The sequence below is a fragment of the Mustela nigripes genome, chromosome 1 (assembly GCF_022355385.1).
Source record: "Mustela nigripes isolate SB6536 chromosome 1, MUSNIG.SB6536, whole genome shotgun sequence".
NCBI classification, from domain to species: Eukaryota; Metazoa; Chordata; class Mammalia; order Carnivora; family Mustelidae; genus Mustela; species Mustela nigripes.
Window position 1 is genome coordinate 198,502,114 of NC_081557.1, and position 18,978 is coordinate 198,521,091.

The 18,978-nt window shown below is 36.1% G+C and overlaps 1 protein-coding gene across 4 annotated transcripts in view; it reads right to left on the bottom strand.

Moving 5' to 3' along the window:
* Positions 1–18,978, bottom strand: part of ELF2 (E74 like ETS transcription factor 2) — a 101,826-nt gene that overhangs the window by 55,658 nt on the left and 27,190 nt on the right. For all 4 annotated transcript variants that reach the window (XM_059378452.1, XM_059378467.1, XM_059378444.1 and 1 more), the window contains exons 2-3: positions 16,639–16,726; positions 14,889–15,128 (exon numbers count right to left, since the gene is read on the bottom strand). In XM_059378452.1, coding sequence (XP_059234435.1) covers positions 14,889–14,960 — 72 coding nt within the window. In that variant the 5' untranslated portion in view covers positions 14,961–15,128; positions 16,639–16,726. The remainder of the gene's footprint in view (positions 1–14,888; positions 15,129–16,638; positions 16,727–18,978) is intronic.

Consider the following 18,978-nt stretch of genomic DNA (forward strand, 5'->3'; position numbering starts at 1 on the left):
TTGATGTATCTACCTTGCATTGCTAACTACATCAGTGAAGAACACTCATTTCACCTCCTAGATGTGTCCTACTTTGATCTACTTACTCTTAAGTGTTAGAGGAAGGCAACAAAGCGCTTGGGAAACAAACAAGCAAAAAGCAGAACAGCTTTCCCTGTGATGGTATATACACCTGCTGAACAAACCTGCAACACCAGGTCATACCATTGCCTGAAACCTGACCAAGATGATCCTATGTTTCCAAGAACTAAGTCACAACATTCCTTACTCACTTGCTGAGGAGAACCTCCTGAAACTCTGTGACCAGATGCCAGACTAGACTTCCTTTTCCTGGAAGCTTTAATCTAACTGTGATGATGCTATCATTTCCTAACTCAGTTAGCTTGGGACATTATTCATTTTTTCAAAGTACAACAACATGTTTAGGAGTATCTCGAAAGACAATAAAGCCATAAAGAAAAGTAAAGGAATAGTACCACATAGGTCAGGATAATGGCACCTCTGCGAATATTAAGAGAGGCATACTTCATATTCTAAAATACTACTAAATGCTATTTTATTAACCTGATTGATAAGTAATATTCTTTTTATTCTCAAACTAAACATATATATTTTATACACTTTTCATTTTGTATCAAACACTTCACAAAAAATTTAAATAAATTAAAAATAAAGGTACAATAAATTAAAAATAAACAAGCCCATATGCTGAATATTAACATTGAATTTCCTACTCTGTATGAGGCAAAAAAAAAAGTTTATATTAAAAAAGAAAATCCTGGGGCGCCTGGGTGGCTTGGTCAGTTGAGCAACGGACTCTTGGTTTCACCTCAGGGCATTATCTCAGGGTCCTGGGACTGACCCCCATTTCAGGCTCTGCGTTCAGTGGGGAGTCTGCTTCCCCTCTCCCTCTCCTGCCCCCTCTGCCCTATCCCCTGCTCAAGCACTCTCCCTCTCAAATAAATAAATCGTTTTTTAAAATCCCTTCCCACAAATTGGATATACTAACAATTGAATCTCCATGCTTCTTTCTCAGCTTTATAACTACAACCTACAGGCAACATCACCTAGCTCTAACAGTTGAGGAGCATGGCACAGGTAAAAACTAACAAGATCTCCACTCATCAGAAACTCAGAATGCAACAACAGAAGTGGCATTTGAGCTAGTACTGACCCAAGCAGTAAATAAAACTCAAGATATTTATAACTTCTTTAATTCCTCTGAAATCTAATAGTCTTACTATTAGTAACATTAACCTGAATTATTTTATATTGTGAACTCTCCACCTCCACCTTACCAGTAGGAAATAAATCAAGTTGTCTAAACTATGCAATACTTGAGTCCAGAATTCTGTACGTCAACTTGCCCATTTATACTATTTTCCCCACCAACTAGGATTCTAGACCCACTCTTCTCTGTCATATACGTTAGTTGGGTTTTAACATTTCAATGGTTCCACCTTTATTAGAAAAATTCAACTTTTCTTTCTTTTAACCAAACTCCAGATCTTTGCTTCTTATACCTGTTCTTATACCTTCTTATACCTCAAAAGATAGTCTCTTTGGCTAGTTATCTACACATACATTGTCATCTGGATTCCACCACCTCACTGAAACTATTCTCTTAAATGTCAATAAGGACTAAATTCTTTTCCTACTTTTCATCTTCCTTTCCCTTTCTGCAGACTCTTACACACTTATACACTCTTACCTCATTTTAAAAACTATTTCTTCCATCTTTTTCACTCTCTACCACTCTACTTTTAAGCATCTCCTCTGATTCTTCTTCCATCTCCAGCGACTGAAATATAGCCAATTAACTAAGGTTCTGTCCTCAGAATTTCCTTTTTAGTCTATTCTACCTTCCCTGGCAAGGCCACCCATTCTTAGGGTTTATTTTAAAATAGCACCTCTATACTGATGATTACTAAATATTTTTCTTCTTCACTGACTCATCTCCTGAACTCCAGAACAAAGTTTTAAACTACCAACTTAACATCAGTACAAGAATAATCAGCTAAGACTCCAAGCTTAACATGTTTAAATGGAACAAACAACAATATCTTTCCCTGTTCTCCCACCCTGTGTTCTTCTCTAAATCTGGTTCTTCATATTAAAAAAAGAGAGAGAAAGAGAAAAAGGTTACCATATTCATACCTCTCAAAGTCCCTTGAAAATTAAATATCCACAAAGTACATATGCTTAGCACAGGGTTTAGAACAGAGTAAATACTCAATTAGTGATAGCTAATTGTCATATTATAACACTAGTAATAGTATTCAAACCTACTATTTGCCCTCAACTGTGAAGGGCATCTTTTCACATTACAATCAGAATTGTATTACTTCTTTGTACAAAACGCTTCCATGACTCCCCACTTGTCTAAAAAGAAAACTGAACATATAAAACAATGGTTTTTAACACTCTTTGAAGTATAACCCTCACCCCACATTAGGTGTTGAATTGATTCAGATTGGGGGATTATAGAAGACTTCCTAGAACATGGTCCTGAATGGATGAAAAGGATTTTGATAGATGTGGAAGGCAATTGTAGGCTCATGAGCAAAAGTCATGGAAGCTTTCCCATTTGGGAATTAAGGACAAAGCAAGTAATCAGAGAACTGTGAGAAGTAATGCAGAAAATAAGGCTGTAAATGGGATATATTAATTTTTGGAGGTGTTGTAACAAATTATCATAAACAGGGCTGTAATGCTGCTATTAATGTCCCTGCTCTTCCCCTCCCTTCTGTTCTGCTGTATTCTGTATCACCTATGAGTCAGTTTACCAGATCATACAGTAACTGTGCACTTCATTTTAAAAGAACTGTAAAATTATATTTCCACTATAAATGTATGAGTTCCCGTGCTCTACATCCTTTCAACACATGGTATCCCTGTTTGTTTGTTTGTTTGTTTGTTTGTTTATCCAATTAGAGAGAGAAAGAGCACAAGCTGGGGGAGAAGCAGAGGGAGAGGGAGAACCAGGCTCCCCACTAAGCAAGGAGCCGAATGCAGGACTTGATTCCAGGACCCCTGGATCATGACCTGAGCTGAAGGCAAATGCTTAACCAACCCAGCTACCACAACCCTCCAACACATGGTATCCCTGTTATTTTTATCATTGTGTGTAAGTATGTAGTATTAGCTCCCTGTGGTTTTGTTTCCCTGATATATTAATACTGAATTTCCTACTCTGTATGAGGCCAAAAAAAGGGTGTTTTTATGTGCACTTATTGGCCATTCATACTATTAACCATTCAAATCTTTTCCCCATTTTAATGGATTATCTCCAACTTATTTTTTTAAAGATTTTATTTGAGAGAGTATAAGAGAGAGAGCATGAGAGGAGGAGGGTCAGAGAAAGAAGCAACCCCCCACTGAGGCTCCATTCCAGGATCCAGGGATCACAACCCAAGAGGAAGGCAGACACTTAGAGGACTGAGCCACCCGGGCAGGTGCCCATCATACTTATTATTTTATACATTCTGAATATAAATCCTTTGTCAGTATATATATTGTAAATATTTTTTCCAATCTTTGCTTCACCTTTTCATTTTCTTAATGGAATTTTTTTAAAAGTTTAAAGACATTATTTATTTGAGAGAAAGAGAGCACAAGCAGGTGGAGGGGCAGAGAAAGAGGTAGAAGCAGGTCCTCATCGAGTAGGGAGCCTGATGCAGGGCTGATCCCAGGACTCTGGGATCAGGACCTGAGCCAAAGGCAGCCATCTAAATGACTGAGCTGCCCAGGTGCCCTTTAATGGAATTTTTTTTAAGAACAGAGGTTTTAAATGTAAATGAAATTCATCATTTTTTCTTTTAAAGCTTTTTTCATGATTTTGTGTTCAATCTAAGAAAGCATTGCCTAATTCAAGATTGAAAAAATCTTCTCCTCTATGTTTTCTTCCAGAAGCTTTTATAGTTTAAACATTTAACTCTATGATCAATTTCGAGTTATTCATTGTCTATGATCTGAGAACGGATTGAGTTCATTTATTTGCATATGGATATCCAGTAGTTCCACCATTATTTGTTTAAAAGACTATCCTTTCTGCACCAAATTACATTACCACCATTACTGAAAATTAATCAGTGTTATATGGATCTATATTATATTCCACTGATCTACATGTCTGTTGCCATATCAAACCACACTGTCTCAATTATTGGGACTTCATAGTAAGTCTTTAAATCAGGTGGATAAGCCCTCCAACTTTGTTTTAACATATGTCTTCCAGTCCATAAACATGGTGTAACTCTTCATTTATTTAGGTCTTTAATTTCTCTCAACATGTTGAGGTTGTCTGCATATAGATCTTTTATTTACTTATTAAGCCTATCTCTGTATTATTTTGATACTGCTAAACAGTACCTCTTCTTAAATTTCATTTTCCAGTTGTATTTTGCTTATATGAACACAATTGATTTTTATATATTCATCTGTTCTGAATTTATTAATTCTAACCATTGTGTAGATTTCTTAAGACTTTCTATATACATGATTGTATCATTTAGAAATACAGTTTTACTTCTTCTTTTCCAGTCCATAGGTCTTTTATTTTTCTTGCCCTGCAGCAATGGTGGCACTCCAATGTTGAACAGAAGTGCTTAGAGCAGATATCTTTGCTTTACTATCAACCTTAAAAGAAAAACATACCCCTTTTCACCTTTGAGTGATACTGGCTGTGGGTTTTTCACAGATGCACTTACAGGCTGAAGAAGTTGCCCTCATTACTAGTTTAGGGAATCTGTATAATAAACAGGTGTTGAATTTTGGCAAATTGGTTTTCTGTGGCTACTGATATGATCACATGATTCTCCCTTTTTACTTTGTTAATGTGATGCATTACACGGATTGATTAAACCTACCTTGCTGGGATAAACTCCATTTGGGACATATGAAACCTATGCTTGCATTTTGTCAAGAATGTTTTTGTCTATGCCCATGAAAAATATTGTTTGTAGTTTTCTTCTCCTGTGTGTCTCTGGTCTTGGTATCAGAATAATGATGGCCTTCAAAATAAGTTAGGAAATGCTATGTTGTCTATTTTCTAAAAGAATTATGTAAGATTATTATTTCTTGCATATATACTTGTTAAATCAACAATAAAACCATGGCACCTGGGTTGCTCAGTCAGCTGTCTGACTCTTAATCTCAGCTCAGGTCCTGATCTCAGGGCTGTAATCTCAGAATTGTGGGTTCAAGCCTTGCCTTGGGCTCCATACTGGGCCGCCTGGAGTCAACTTAAAAAAAAAAAAAAAAAATGCAGGCCTAGACAATCAATAAAGCCAAATTGCTCTGGAAATTTCTTTGTGGAAAAGATTTTGTCTAGGAATTCAATTTATTTTAAGATAGAAGGCTATTCAGAATTTCTATTTCATTTGGAATGACTTTCAAAGATTTTGTCCATTTCATCTCAGTTGCCAAGCTTATTGGCATGAAGTTGTTCATAATATTTAGTGTCAATACTAAGGACTCTTTCATTCCCTATATTAGTAATTTTTTTTAAGATTTTATTTATTTGAGAGAGTGCACATGCACAAATGGGGGGTAGGGGCAGAGGAAGCAGACTACTCACTGAGCAGGGAGCCCAACGTGGGACTTGGTCCCACGACCCTGGGATCACAAGTGGAACCGAAAACAGAAGCTTAGCTGACTGAGCCACCCTGGCGCCCTCTATTAGTAATTTTTGCCTCATGGTTTTGGGTTTTTTTTTTTCTTCTGTAGTCTACTTAAGAGATTTATCAATTTTGTTAATTTTTTCAAAGAACCAGCAGGTAGTTAATTTCTCTGATGTTTGTCCATTTTCTACCTTACTGACCTGTTCTTATTTTTATTTCCTTCCTTCTACTTTCGATTTAATTTGATCCTCATATTCTAGCTTATTTGGACGAAAGCTTAAATGATTTTAGACTATACTCCTTTTCTAATTAATATAAGTTTTTAAAGGTATAAATTTCCCTCTAAGCACTGCTTTAACTACATTCCTCAAATTTTGATATATTGTGTTCTCATTTTCATTTAATTAGGATATTCTCTAAATTCTCTTGTGATTTCTTTTTAATCCATGAGTTATAGAAAAGTGAGCTGTTTAACAACCAAATATTTGAGGATTTTTCAAGAGTTTTTTGTCGTTAATTTCTAACATAACTCTGCTTTGGTCAAAAACTTTCTCTGTATGATTTCAATCCTTTAAAAAGTAGATATGGGATAACTGGGTGGTTCAGTCAGTTAAGCATCTGACTTTTTTAACATAGACTAACATTTTATTTTATTTGGATAAAGGGATCATTTCTAATGTGAACTCAATTAATTAATATACAGTGTATTATTAGTTTCAGAGGTAGAGTTCAGTGATTCATCAGTTCTTTATAACACCCAGTGCTCATTATATCCTGTTGCCTCCTTAATGCCCATCACCCAATTACCCCATCCCCCCTACCTGCTACCCTCCAGCAACCCTGTTTGTTTCCTATGATTAAGAGTTTCTTATGGTTTGTCTCCCCCTTTGATTCTGTCTTTTCTTTTTCCATCCCTTCCATTATGTGCCTCTGTTTTGTTTCTTAAATCCCACATGACTGAAATCATATAATTGTCTTTCTCTGTTTATTTCACTTAGCATAATACACTTTAGTTCCATCCATGCCCTTGCAAATGGCAAGATTTCATTTATTTTCATAGCTGAGTAATATTCCATTGAACACATACACCACATCTTCTTTATCCATTCATCTCCTGCACTCTTTCCATGGTTTGGCTATTGCAGACATTGCTGCTATAAACATTGGGGTGCAGGTGCCTTCAGGTCACTACATTTTGTATCTTGGGGTAAATACCTAGTAGTTGCAGTAGCTCTATTTTTAACTCTGAGAAACCTATTATACCATTTTCCAGAGTGGCTGTACCAGCTTGCATTCTCACCAGCAATGTGAGAACTTTCTCTTTCTCTGCATCCTCACCAACATTTGTTGTTTCCAGACTTGTTAGTTTTAGCTCTCCTAACTGGTCTAAAGTGGTAGCTCATTGTGGTTTTGATTTGTATTTCCCGGATACTGAGAGATACTGGGCATATTTTCAGGTGTCTGTTGGCCATTTGGATGTCTTCTTTGGAGAAATGTCTGTTCATGTCTTCTGTCCATTTCTTGACTGGATTATTTGTTCTTTGGTTGTTGAGTTTGATTAGTTCTTTATAGATTTTGGACACTTTATCCAAAGTAATAAGGCATTTGCAAATAAGGCATTTGCAAATATCTTCTCCCATTCTGTCAGTTGTCTTTTGGTTTTGTCAACTGTTTCCTTTACTGTGCTGAAGTTTTTTATCTTCATCAAGTCCCAGTAGTTCATTTCTGCTTTTGTTTCCCGTGCCTTGGGAGACGTGTCTAGGAAGAAATTGCTGTGGCAGAGGTCAAAGAAGTTGCTACCTGCATTCTCCTTAAGGATTTTGATTGATTCCTATCTTACGTTTAGGTCTTTCATCCATTTTGAGTTTATGTTTGTGGTGTAAGAAAATCGCCCAGTTTCATTCTTCTGCATGTGGCTGTGCAATTTCCCAACACCATTAGTTGAAGAGACTGTCTTTTTTCCATTTATTCTTTCCTACTTTGTCAAAAATTAGTTGACTATAGAATTGAAGGCTCTCTATTCTGTTCTATTGATCTATGGGTGTGTTTTTGTGCCAGTACCATACTGTCTTGATGATGACAGCTTTGTAACAGAGCTTGAAGTCAGGCATTGAGATGCCACAAGCTTTGGTTCTCTTTTTCAACAATCCTTCGGCTATTTGGGGTCTTTTCTAGTTCCACACAAATTTTAGGATTATTTGTTCCAATTCTGTGAAAAATGTTGATGGTATTTTGATAGGGATTGGGTTGAATGTATAGATTGCTCTAGATAGCATAAATATCCTAACAATATTTGTTCTTCCAATCCATGAGCATGGAACATTTTTCCATTTCTTTGTGTCTTCCTCAATTTCTTTCATGAGTACTTTATTGTTTTCTGAGTACAGATCCTTTGCCTCTTTGCTTAGGTTTATTCCGAGGTATCTTGTGATTTTGGGTGCAATTATAAATGGGATCAACTCCTTAAATTTCTCTTTCTTCTGTCTCATTGTTAATGTATAGAAATGCAACTGATTTCTGTGCACTGATTTTATATCCTGCCACTTTGCTGAATCCGTGTTCTAGGAATTTTGGGGTGGGGCTTTTTCAGTTTTCCATATAGAGTATCATGTCATTTGCAAAGAGTGAAAGTTTGAGTTCATCTTTGCTAATCTGGATACCTTTTATTTCTTTTTTTGTCTGATTGCTGAGGCTAGGACTTCTAGTACTATGTTGAAAAACAGTGGTGAGAGTGCACATGCCTGCATATTCCTGACCTTAGGGGGAAAGCTCTCAGTTTTTTCCCGTTGAGAATGATATTCACTGTGGGCTTTTATATATGGCTTTTATGATACTGAGGTATGTTCCCTCTATCCCTACACTGTGGAGAGTTTTAATGAAGAAAGGAAAGCATCCAACCTTGACTTCAGCTTGGGTTGTGATCTCAGGCTCATGGGATAGAGCCCCAAGTCAGGCCCCTCAATGAATGGAAAATCTGATTGTTTCCCCTGCCCCTTGCTCTACCCTTTCCCTGCTCACGTGCTCTCTAAAATAAATAAATCCTTTTCTAAAAAAGTATTGAAATGTGTAGATACACCTGCCTACCCAAGTTGGTGGAGCATGTGACTCTGGATCTCAGGGTTGTGAGTTCAATCCTGACACTGAGTGTAGAGATTACTTAAAAATTAAAAAAAAAAAAAAAACAAAAAACAAAAAAACCCTTAAAAAAGTATTCAGATATATAGCCCAGCTTATGACCTATCTCGGTTCACTGTCCATGCACACTCAGAATGAATGTGTACTATTAGGTAGAGAGTCCCATAAATGCCCACTAGGTGAAGCTGGTTGATAATGTTGTTGAAGCCTTCTATATCCTCATGGATTTTCTAAATTGTCCTGTCAGCTTCTGAGAGGAATGGAGCAATCTCCAACTAATACTGTGGACTTATCTATGTTTCCTTTCTTATCTATGTTTCTTTCTTTTCTGTCACTTTTTGCCTTGTGTATTTTGAAGCTCTAATATTGAGTGCTTATGCATTTCTTGATAAATGGTCCTTTTATCATTTATGAAATGTCTATCTTTACTCCTGGTAACATATTTTTTTTTAATTTTTATTTATTTGACATAGAGACACAGTGAGAGAGAGAACACAAGCAGGGGTAGTGAGAGAGGGAGAAGCAGGTTTCCCACGGAGCAGGGAGCCTGATGCAGGACTTATCCCAGGGACCTGGGATCATGATCTGAGCCAAAGGCAGCCACTTAACAACTGAACCACCCAGAAGCCCTAAACCTAATCTATTTTTAATCCTATCCAGTGAAATTTTTACAAATAGTATGTATTTCATTTCTGGATGTTTTGTTTGGGTTTTTTATTTTTTTATGTCTTTTATGGCTCTCCTCTGCGGTTCATGTTTTCTTTTAACTTCTTGAGCATATTTATAATGGCTGTTTTGAAGTCTTATCTGCTAATTTCATCATCTCTATCATTTGTTTTTCTGTCTTGATAGTTTTTTTTCCTTCAAGTTATCGGTTATATTGTACCTCCTTCTTTGCATTTAACATGACTGGGTGTTAAAATGTGTAAATTTTAGGGGCGCCTGGGTGGCTCAGTGGTTAAGCCACTGCCTTCGGCTCAGGTCATGATCTCAGGGTCCTGGGATCGAGTCCCGCGTTGGGCTCTCTGCTCAGCGGGGAGCCTGCTTCCTCCTCTCTCTCTCTGCCTGCCTCTCTGCCCACTTGTGATTTCTCTCTGTCAAATGAATAAATAAATAAAAATATTTAATAAATAAATAAATAAGTAAGTAAGTAAAATGTGTAAATTTTACACTGTTGGGTGCAATTTACATACAGTTGTAGTATTTTAATAATGTTTACTATGAAGTTTAAGTTCCTTATAGGTCAAGTGGCACCTGGCTGGCTCAGTCTGAAAAGGATGCAACTCTTGATAGCATTGTGAGTTCAAGCTCCATGTTGGGTGTAGAGATTACTTAAAAATAAAATCTTAAAAAAAAAAAAAAAAGGTTGCTTATGGGTCTTTTTCAAGGCCAGTTTTTTTTTTTAAGTTTTTAGGGCAAGTTTGAACTACCCTTTATTTTAGGACTACTTTAGCCCGACTGGAAGGCATAACTCTAGCAATGCCCTGAGCATTTAACAAGGACTCTCTCTCCTAACTAGTAAGAATTCTAATATCTCCCAGCCCTGAGTGAACTCAGGCTTAAGTATTGAGTTTATACTTTTCTGGTCATTCTTTGCCTGGTTTTGAGTTTATTATATCTGGGAAGTTTATTCAGCTAAAACCCAGAGTGCCTGAGGTTGCGTTTTGGTATTCTCTCTCTAGGTAGCTTCTTCCTCTCAGATACTCTGCACTTCAAATTAGTGTTTGTCTCTCCAAATTCCAAATTTTAGGCAACCCTCTTGGATACCCTTCCTCCATGGGAGCTTTGTACTATCACTTTGTTATCGCTCAATAAATTGCTCAATAAACCTTGCTTTGCTGCCCCAAAACAAAACAAAAACAAATAAAATAAACCCCACCAAATTCAAAATTCTATTTCCTCAGTTCAGTGACACTGTCACTCTTTGTTTGGGTTCCTTCTCCCTACACTGTGATCCAGAAAGTGGCTCCAAGCAATGAGTCAGTACAATCAGAGATCACCTGCTCTTCTCTCGGGAAGCACAGCCCTGTGCCTTCTGATGTCCAACTGTCTTAGTCCATTCAGGCTGCTGCAACAAAATACCACTATATGGCTTATAAACAGTAGAAATTTACTGTTCACAGTTGTGGGAGCAATAAGTCCAAAATCAGGGTGCCAGCATGACTGGATGAGGGTCTTTTTCTAGTCAAAGCCTCCTTAACGCATCCTTGCATGGCAGAAGGAGCAAGCCATCTCCCTGGAGCCTTCTATAAGAGCACTAATCCCATGCATAAAGTCCCTCCCTCATGACCTAATTACCTCCCAAAGGCCCTACCTCCCAATACATCATGTTTGAGGGTTAGGATTCAACATATGAATTTTGGGGGGTCACAAACATTCAGACCATAGCACCAATGTTTCAAAACTGTGCTTTCACATGTTTTCATTTTCCTCCTTGTTAATGGCTAGAATAAAAATATGGTCTGTTATTCCAACACAATCTGAGTGGAAGAACTCCCAATTCTGTAAGAAAGCAGATGTTCTCTAAAATTGTATTTGCTATGTTTTTAAGTCCTCTTTTTTTTTTCTGCATTAACTCCCATTTCTATGAGACTTACCTGCTATACATTTCCTTTTCAAAAACTGCTGATTATTCCTACATATATACTCTTCCATACAATCTTTAGGTCCTTATAATCAATTTCCCCCAAACTTGCTCTAACATTTGATAAAGATGGAATAAAATATGTAGACTAACTGGAGGAAATTGACATCCTCCATAATATTGACTCCTTCCATCTCTCCTATCCAAGTACAAAGTACATCTCTTTGTTTGCTAAAGTCTTCTTTCGTGTACCTCAGTACCATTAATTCATTGTCTTGAAAGAAGTCCCATTATCTTTTACATTTATTCCTCAATATTTTGTATTTTTTTGTTAATTTTCTGAAAGGAACCTTATTTTCCATGATCTTTTCTAACTAGCCCCTTACAAAAGAAAGCTAGATATTTTTAATGTTAATTTGCACCCACCAAACTACCAAGCACTCTTACTCATTCTAATTGGTTTTCACGGACTTCCTCAGGTTTTCTTAAGTAGAGAATCATATTATCTAAAGATGGTAATTTGGTCTTATTTCCAGTGTTTATATATTTTTTCATTATCTTGTCTGATTATAGGAGAATATTAAATAATAGTTACGATAGTGCCCATACTTATCTTCTTTCCAATTTTATTTTTTTTCTTTCCAATTTTAAAGGAAATACTCCAGCACTTCACCATTAAACAGGATTCTGGCTATTGATTTTTATCAGTTATTTTTTATAATGTTACAGAAATATGTATCTGTATTTATATTATCAGGACTTTTAATCAGGAATGGATATTCAATTTCATAAAATCTCATTTCATCTGGTATTTTATCCTTATTAATATATCATAGGTCATGCATCTTATTAGTAGGGGTATATACACTAATTGTTACCCTTGTGTATCTAAAAGATATTTAGTACTGAATTTAATATATGACTGCATTTTATATATTTATTATTATTCCATTTTTTATTTTTGCATCTATACTCATTAGTAAGACTGTAGTTGGCATCTTTGGTTTTTGGTCTCTTTGCCAGAAATACACTTATTCTAATTGTATCAAATGCATTACTTTTATAATCAGAAATAAAGTTAAAAAAAATAAAGCCTAAAAATCATCAATAACTCTCCAAATGCCCACAATTTTTAAACATTTATTTTTTTCTTCAGATTCTGGAACTAGGATTATAAAATTTTGACAGGTCATTTTTTCACCCCACCCTATATTCTAGAGTATAGATATTAAATCTATCTATAACATACACTATCCTCAAAATTCCCTTTGTAATATTAGGTGACATTTCAGATACTAGTTACTTTCCAATTTCTTCCTGGAGTTCTCTTTTCCCAGATGTCTCTATTTCTACAGCTCAATCCCTTACTTTATTTATTTACATCTAAACTAAAATGCACCTCCTCAAGGACACCTGGGTGGCTCAGTCAGTTAAGTGTCTGCCTTCAGCTCAGGTCATGATCCCAGGGTCCTGGGATCAAGCCTCATGTCAGGCTCCTTGAGCAGGGAGCTTGATTCTCGTTCTCCCTCTGCTGCTCCTCCTGCTTGTACTCTCACTCCCTCTCAAATAAATAAACAAAATCTTAATAAATTAAAAAATAAATAAAATGCTACCTCTTCAGAAAAAGCTTCTCTGACCACCCTAACTAAAATATCCCCTACCAACTCTCCATCTAACTCTAGCCCTGATTTATTCTTCATAGCCATTCTGAAATATTTCATTCCCAGTGCCTTGAAAAGTACTTGACGCACAGTAAGTAAACAATTAATATTTACTGAAGGAATAAATAAATGAAAGTAAGTGCATATCTACATAGTATAATTTGAAGAAAGAGTTCCCCAAGAATAATTTCCCCCATTCTAGGGCCATATCACCTAAAATGCCTGTGACTACCCATAGGCTACCTACTACATAAATCATTAATCAATAATGCTTTGGTAAAATGACTTCATTTATCAGATTCTTTCTTCCATAATAATTAGTCCTCCAGGCCGTGAACACCTGGGTTCCATGTAAAGGAAGAAAAATACAGTGTCTTCCAGAAACAAACTGTTGCACCCTTTTTCCCATAATAATGATACCAAATGAGCACAAGGTAAATAGACACTGCCTATTACTCTTGGTGATTCCCTTCTGAGGGTTAAATACAACAAAGTAAAATTATATATCAAAGAGAAAGCACTGGAAAAAGAAGTAATAATTGGTCTGGGTGATGTGAAGGGGATGGAAGTCCCCAGAATCTCTGATCTCTTTGGGGAGTCATATCTAGAAGTGATCATATAGAAAGTGAATCTTCAAGGAACAAACAGAAACTGATTACGAGAATTATTGAATTTGAGAATTAAGTACAGTCTCTAGCTGTGACTTCTCTTAACGGACCTTAAATCAGTTTTAGATTCAAACACAGTAAGAACATTCTGGTTACCAAGTCCACTGAGAACAAAGAAAAAGTAGTACCTTCATTTTATCCCCTTCCCACTGAATTTAACTATAGTTACCTTGGAAGACTGAACAGACAAAAACAAGCAAGAAAAAGAAACAGATTCCAGAATACACAGCCTAATATTCTAACATTTCTTGGTTCTGATACTATTCTACTATGCTGGTACTAAGGACCAGTAACAGGAGTATCTTCCACAGAATAGAGAGAATACAGATTTTTAAAACACAGCCAGATTTCCATTTGCCCATCTCTTCTCTGATCAAGTATTTGTCCATTGTTATGACAGCACTAATATATTTTAATTTAGATCCTACCCAATACTCAGTCTTTACTGAATGGAGGGAACAGAAGCCAGGCCTTGGAAGTCCTTATGTTTCTGGTACTGTTATTTTTCTACTCCTATCTCCTATTCTTCAATGTTATCAGTAATAAGAAAATAACCAAATATGCTAATGATGCAGAGTTCTACATGTAAAACATTTCAAAACCTTTCTTTCTGATTTACAAATCACCCAAATTCTTAAGTGTACGTGTGTGTGTGTGTATGTATGTGTGTGTATATATATATACACATACATATATATATATACACATATATATATGGGATTAAAATATGATAGTTCTCCACGCTGAATTAGGTATAATAAAATAACCAAAAAGCACAGATGACAACTAAAGGAAATACAAAATTCTAATTTAAGATGAATCTAATTTATGTCTTTAGGTACAGTATTTACCTACAGATTCTGTAATCCAAAACAATGGATTTTTATCAGGAATTAAAACCTATCTCAAAACTTTCTGTGTTCTTTCTTTAAGTTCTTTCCTCCCAGTTCATTCCAATATATGCATGTTTCAAAAACTCAGATGAGCCTGGCAATACCTACCTCAACCTTCTACTACCTAAATTATGTGAGGGCACATAATATGTACATGTACAATTTCATGCATTGTACATTTCTACTAAAATATACAAGTTTAAATATATATGTGTGTGTGTGTGTGTATAAATGTGTGTATGTGTGTATTTCCCATTAGTTTCAAAATGAGTTCATATACTGATTTCTGTGAACAAAACAGTAATGTAATACATGGGATGCCTAACCTCTTGATTTTCTACTCCATTGCTGGAAAGCTCCAAAACAGAACCTCCATTGTCAACCACTGCTGATGTCATTGTTATTCCCTGAGGAAGCTTCGAACGCTATTAATCAATGTAATTTAAAGATTCATAGATGACTGCAGTGTTACAAGTTTGCATTATCATGTTCTAAAAGTCAACAGACTTTTAGAGTGAAGGAGATATCCAGAAATCCAGTCTTCTAAAGATGATTAACCAGAGGGCCTAAAAAGAGGAAGAATTTGAGAAGTTATTAAAAATATACAGGAAGGATATAAAAAACACAATCTATTTTACAATCTAATCTTTGACACTTCTGTAAACTAAGAAAAGGGAGCTCAGACTTACAAAGCCCAGTGTCAAAAGAGGGCAGTAATGAGCATTCTCCTCCTTAGAGCCGTCAACTTCATGAACAAGTTATTGCAATCAAGTGATTGCACATAGATGACCTTATGATACTTACATTCTAACGGATAAAATGTAAAATGTTATAACTTTCTCTTTTTATGAAGATGTACTTTTATTCCTGAAATATTTTCATAGAAATTTAAAAAATCTTTTATACATTGATAATAAAATATGCTAAATCAAGACAACTTCTAAAATTATTTGCCTATTTACCAAATTAAAAGATTTATTGGTTTGTAAATATTTCATTCTTCCTTGGCTCCTTTAGTTTCTTTATTTGACTAATATAATTAAAAATGTCATTTGCTTGCTTATGGTAGCAATCTCATTTTGTGTTCATATTCTGAATACTCTATAAGGACTATAAAATGGATTAATTTGAGTTATATATTTAAGCTTTCAAATAGAGTAGTTTAAAAATAAAATAGCAAAATCACATGGAATGCCTTTAATATTACTTTATCATTCTTTCCTCAGTAGTTTTTGGGGTTTTTTTGCTATTGGTTAAAAATTCATTATAGCAGCGATCCCTGAGTGGCTCAGTGGGTTAAGCATCTGACTCTTCAGTTTTAGCTCAGGTCATGATCCCAGGATTGTGAGATCAAGCCCCACATGCAGTTCCACTCTCAACAAGGAGTCTGCTTAAGATTCTCTCTCCCCGCTCTTCTCTGCCCCTCCCCACCACTTGTGTTCACGCTCCCTCTAAAATAAATATATATTTTTTAAATTTCAATATAGGAAATCACTTCAAATAAACATAATTCAAGCCTTTTTCCTAGTAGTGATGAATGTTGATATATACATATAATCTAGATTTATGCATTAGATTATCCCTATAAAGTTATATTTTATTTGATTTTATGTAGGTTATATTTTTCATAAAAGAATTAAAGATTTATTTGTTACATATTTTCATATAAAAATTAAATAATGCATAAAAATTAAGTATATTTAAATAGAAATGAATATACATTTCTAATAAATCATTCCATTAATATCATGGCCTATGTTAAAATTTGACCCCTGGCACTATACAGATATGAAAATAAAATAAAGAATTTCCATAAATTTATACAATAAAAGAAATACCTGGAAAAAAGGCAGAAATTTCACACCTTCTAAAATTCATTCAGGACTGTTAGTATTGTTTTTTATCTTATCACAGACAATGGGATAGGATGTATTTGTATTTTAACAACAAAAACTAGTAAAAATCCACAGTTCATATCACACTAAAGCTCACTACTATCATTAAAAGGTAATAGCTATTTTCAATATCTGTTTTCTTAACACTTAGGTAATAATAGCAGAAATAAAGTTTACTTACAATTTGAATGTTAAGTAGTGTAATCATCCTTCACTATTTTCACAAGTTGGCAAGAGCTAAAATATAAACCAGCAGTTCTTTGGAACTACTATGTGGGGGAAAAAAGACAGTATTAATATAATTCCATTTGAAAATATTTTACCCAAAATAGGTATGATTCAGATAATATGTACTTCTTACAATAAGCCATCTCCAAATCCTGATAACACACATTATATAATGGATGTAATAAAGAAACTATTTCTAGGCTATTGAGGAATCAGAAATCTTTATCAAACTTAAAATTTTAAGTCACCACTAAATTGTCAAAATTATTGAATACAGACAGACCCAACATGCTATGGCCTAGGCCTCATACCATGGGCTATATTTCAAGTAACCAAGATGATTTTAACATCTGGCTGCAAGCATAAACCCTGATGCCCAGTATTATAAAATCAGGCTTAAAAACCCTAACCCAAAAACTATTGTAACATAAAATCAATGATATGCGGCCTATTAAGTCACATTCCTGCTCTCTCACCCTCCGGACCTAGCTTCCATACACATCCAAACATCCCGAGCCTCCTCAAACAGCCCCCTCCCTTCAGAGGCTGATCGAACGACCTACGGACTGGATGTTAGGTCTTGCTCCATCAATTACTCCCTCCTTTTCCTTAACCTTCTCTTACAACATCAGGTCCTTCCCCTCAAAATGGCAGGATCTATAAGACCCTTTCATCTTAAACACAGGAAAGGAAAGTCATCCTCCATAACCCTGCAAAGCCCTCCAGCTCCCGTTCTAGTTTGCTCCTTTCTCAGAGATGAATCTAGGGGGAAATCTCCTCTAACTTCTGTTTCCACTTCCTAATTCCTTTAGGAAGTTTCTCCTTTTATGGGTTTTCTCATAAAAGAAAGGTGTTTCTCCTTTTATGGAAGTTTGGCATCTATCACCACCAAATGAAATTTTTACTAAATTCCGATTGTCAGTCAAATTCAATGGATATATCTGTTTTCACAGGACTTGATGTCTCTTAAGTATTTGACACTACTGATCATTCCCTCCTTGAAACTCTATCTTGAATTTCTCTTCTCCCTCTTTAACTACTCTTTTTCAATTCCCTCCTGTAGGCCAACCCCTAATTTTGGGGGGCTTGGAGCAAGAGTACAAATGGAAGCCTACATTCTACATGTCTAAATATTTTAAAGTTATAAATCAAGCTAACAAGATGTTAAATTATTATATTCTATCCTCCCATATAGAGGGAGGATAGAATATAACAATCTATTTTTTTTTAAAGATTTTTATTTATTTATTTGACAGAGAGAGATCACAAGTAGGCAGAGGGGCAGGCAGAGAGAGAGAGAGAGAGGAGGAAGCAGGCTCCCTGCTGAGCAGAGAGCCCGATGTGGGTCTCGATTCCAGGACCCTGGGATCATGACCTGAGCTGAAGGCCGAGGCTTTAACCCACTGAGCCACTCAGGTGCCCCTAGAATATAACAATCTAAAAGGCTAAGTTCTGATTTGGAATTCTCAAACTCCCTCAAGTTCTATAGTGGCATGGGAGTCACTCAAATTCTTTGGGAGCCTTCCCCCTTTCTCTCCTCCCACCTTTAGTTCCACTCCATTCATAAGGAGCCTCATATGTATACATGTCGACATCCCATCCCACAAGTCCAAGTTCTGGCCACATGCCTGCACACAGCAGTTGCTTGGTCATCACTTAAGCCCAGAGAAGCCAATACATGTGTTCAGTCAAGAGAGGAGAGAATCAGAGAAGAGGCTTTTGAAGCGCTACATGGGCAGGGAATTCTGGGGTTCAAATACTCAGAACTTAATGTAGAAATGGTATCAAATGAACGAGTTTCCTTGTGCACCTCGCACCCCCCCGCCACCCATATCCTCATTCTATCAGTAGGGGTAAAACTCAACAAAGGCCCAATAAGGAACTCTGAAGCACAAGGCCTAGGTTCCTGCCTAGCAAAGTCAAAGAACAGTGCTTACATGGAGGTGTTTCCAGAATCCCATCCCTAATCCTCTTCTGACTCTTTATACTTTCTCTAAGCTATCTCATGTACTGCCACGGCTTCATGCAAATCTTTCTTCCACTCTAAACCATTTTAATGGGTTCCGGTTTGTCTATTAGTTTCTTTCTTTCCTTCTTTTTTTAAAGATTTTATCTATTTATTTGAGAGAGAGAAAGAGAGGACACAAGCGAGGGGAGGGGCAGAGGGCGAGGGAAAAGCAGGTTCCCCTGCTGAGCAGGGAGCTCAATGCAGGGCTCAATCTCAGGACCCCAGGATCATGACCTGAACTGAAGGCAGAAACCTAACTGATTGAGCCACCCAGGCACCCCTGTC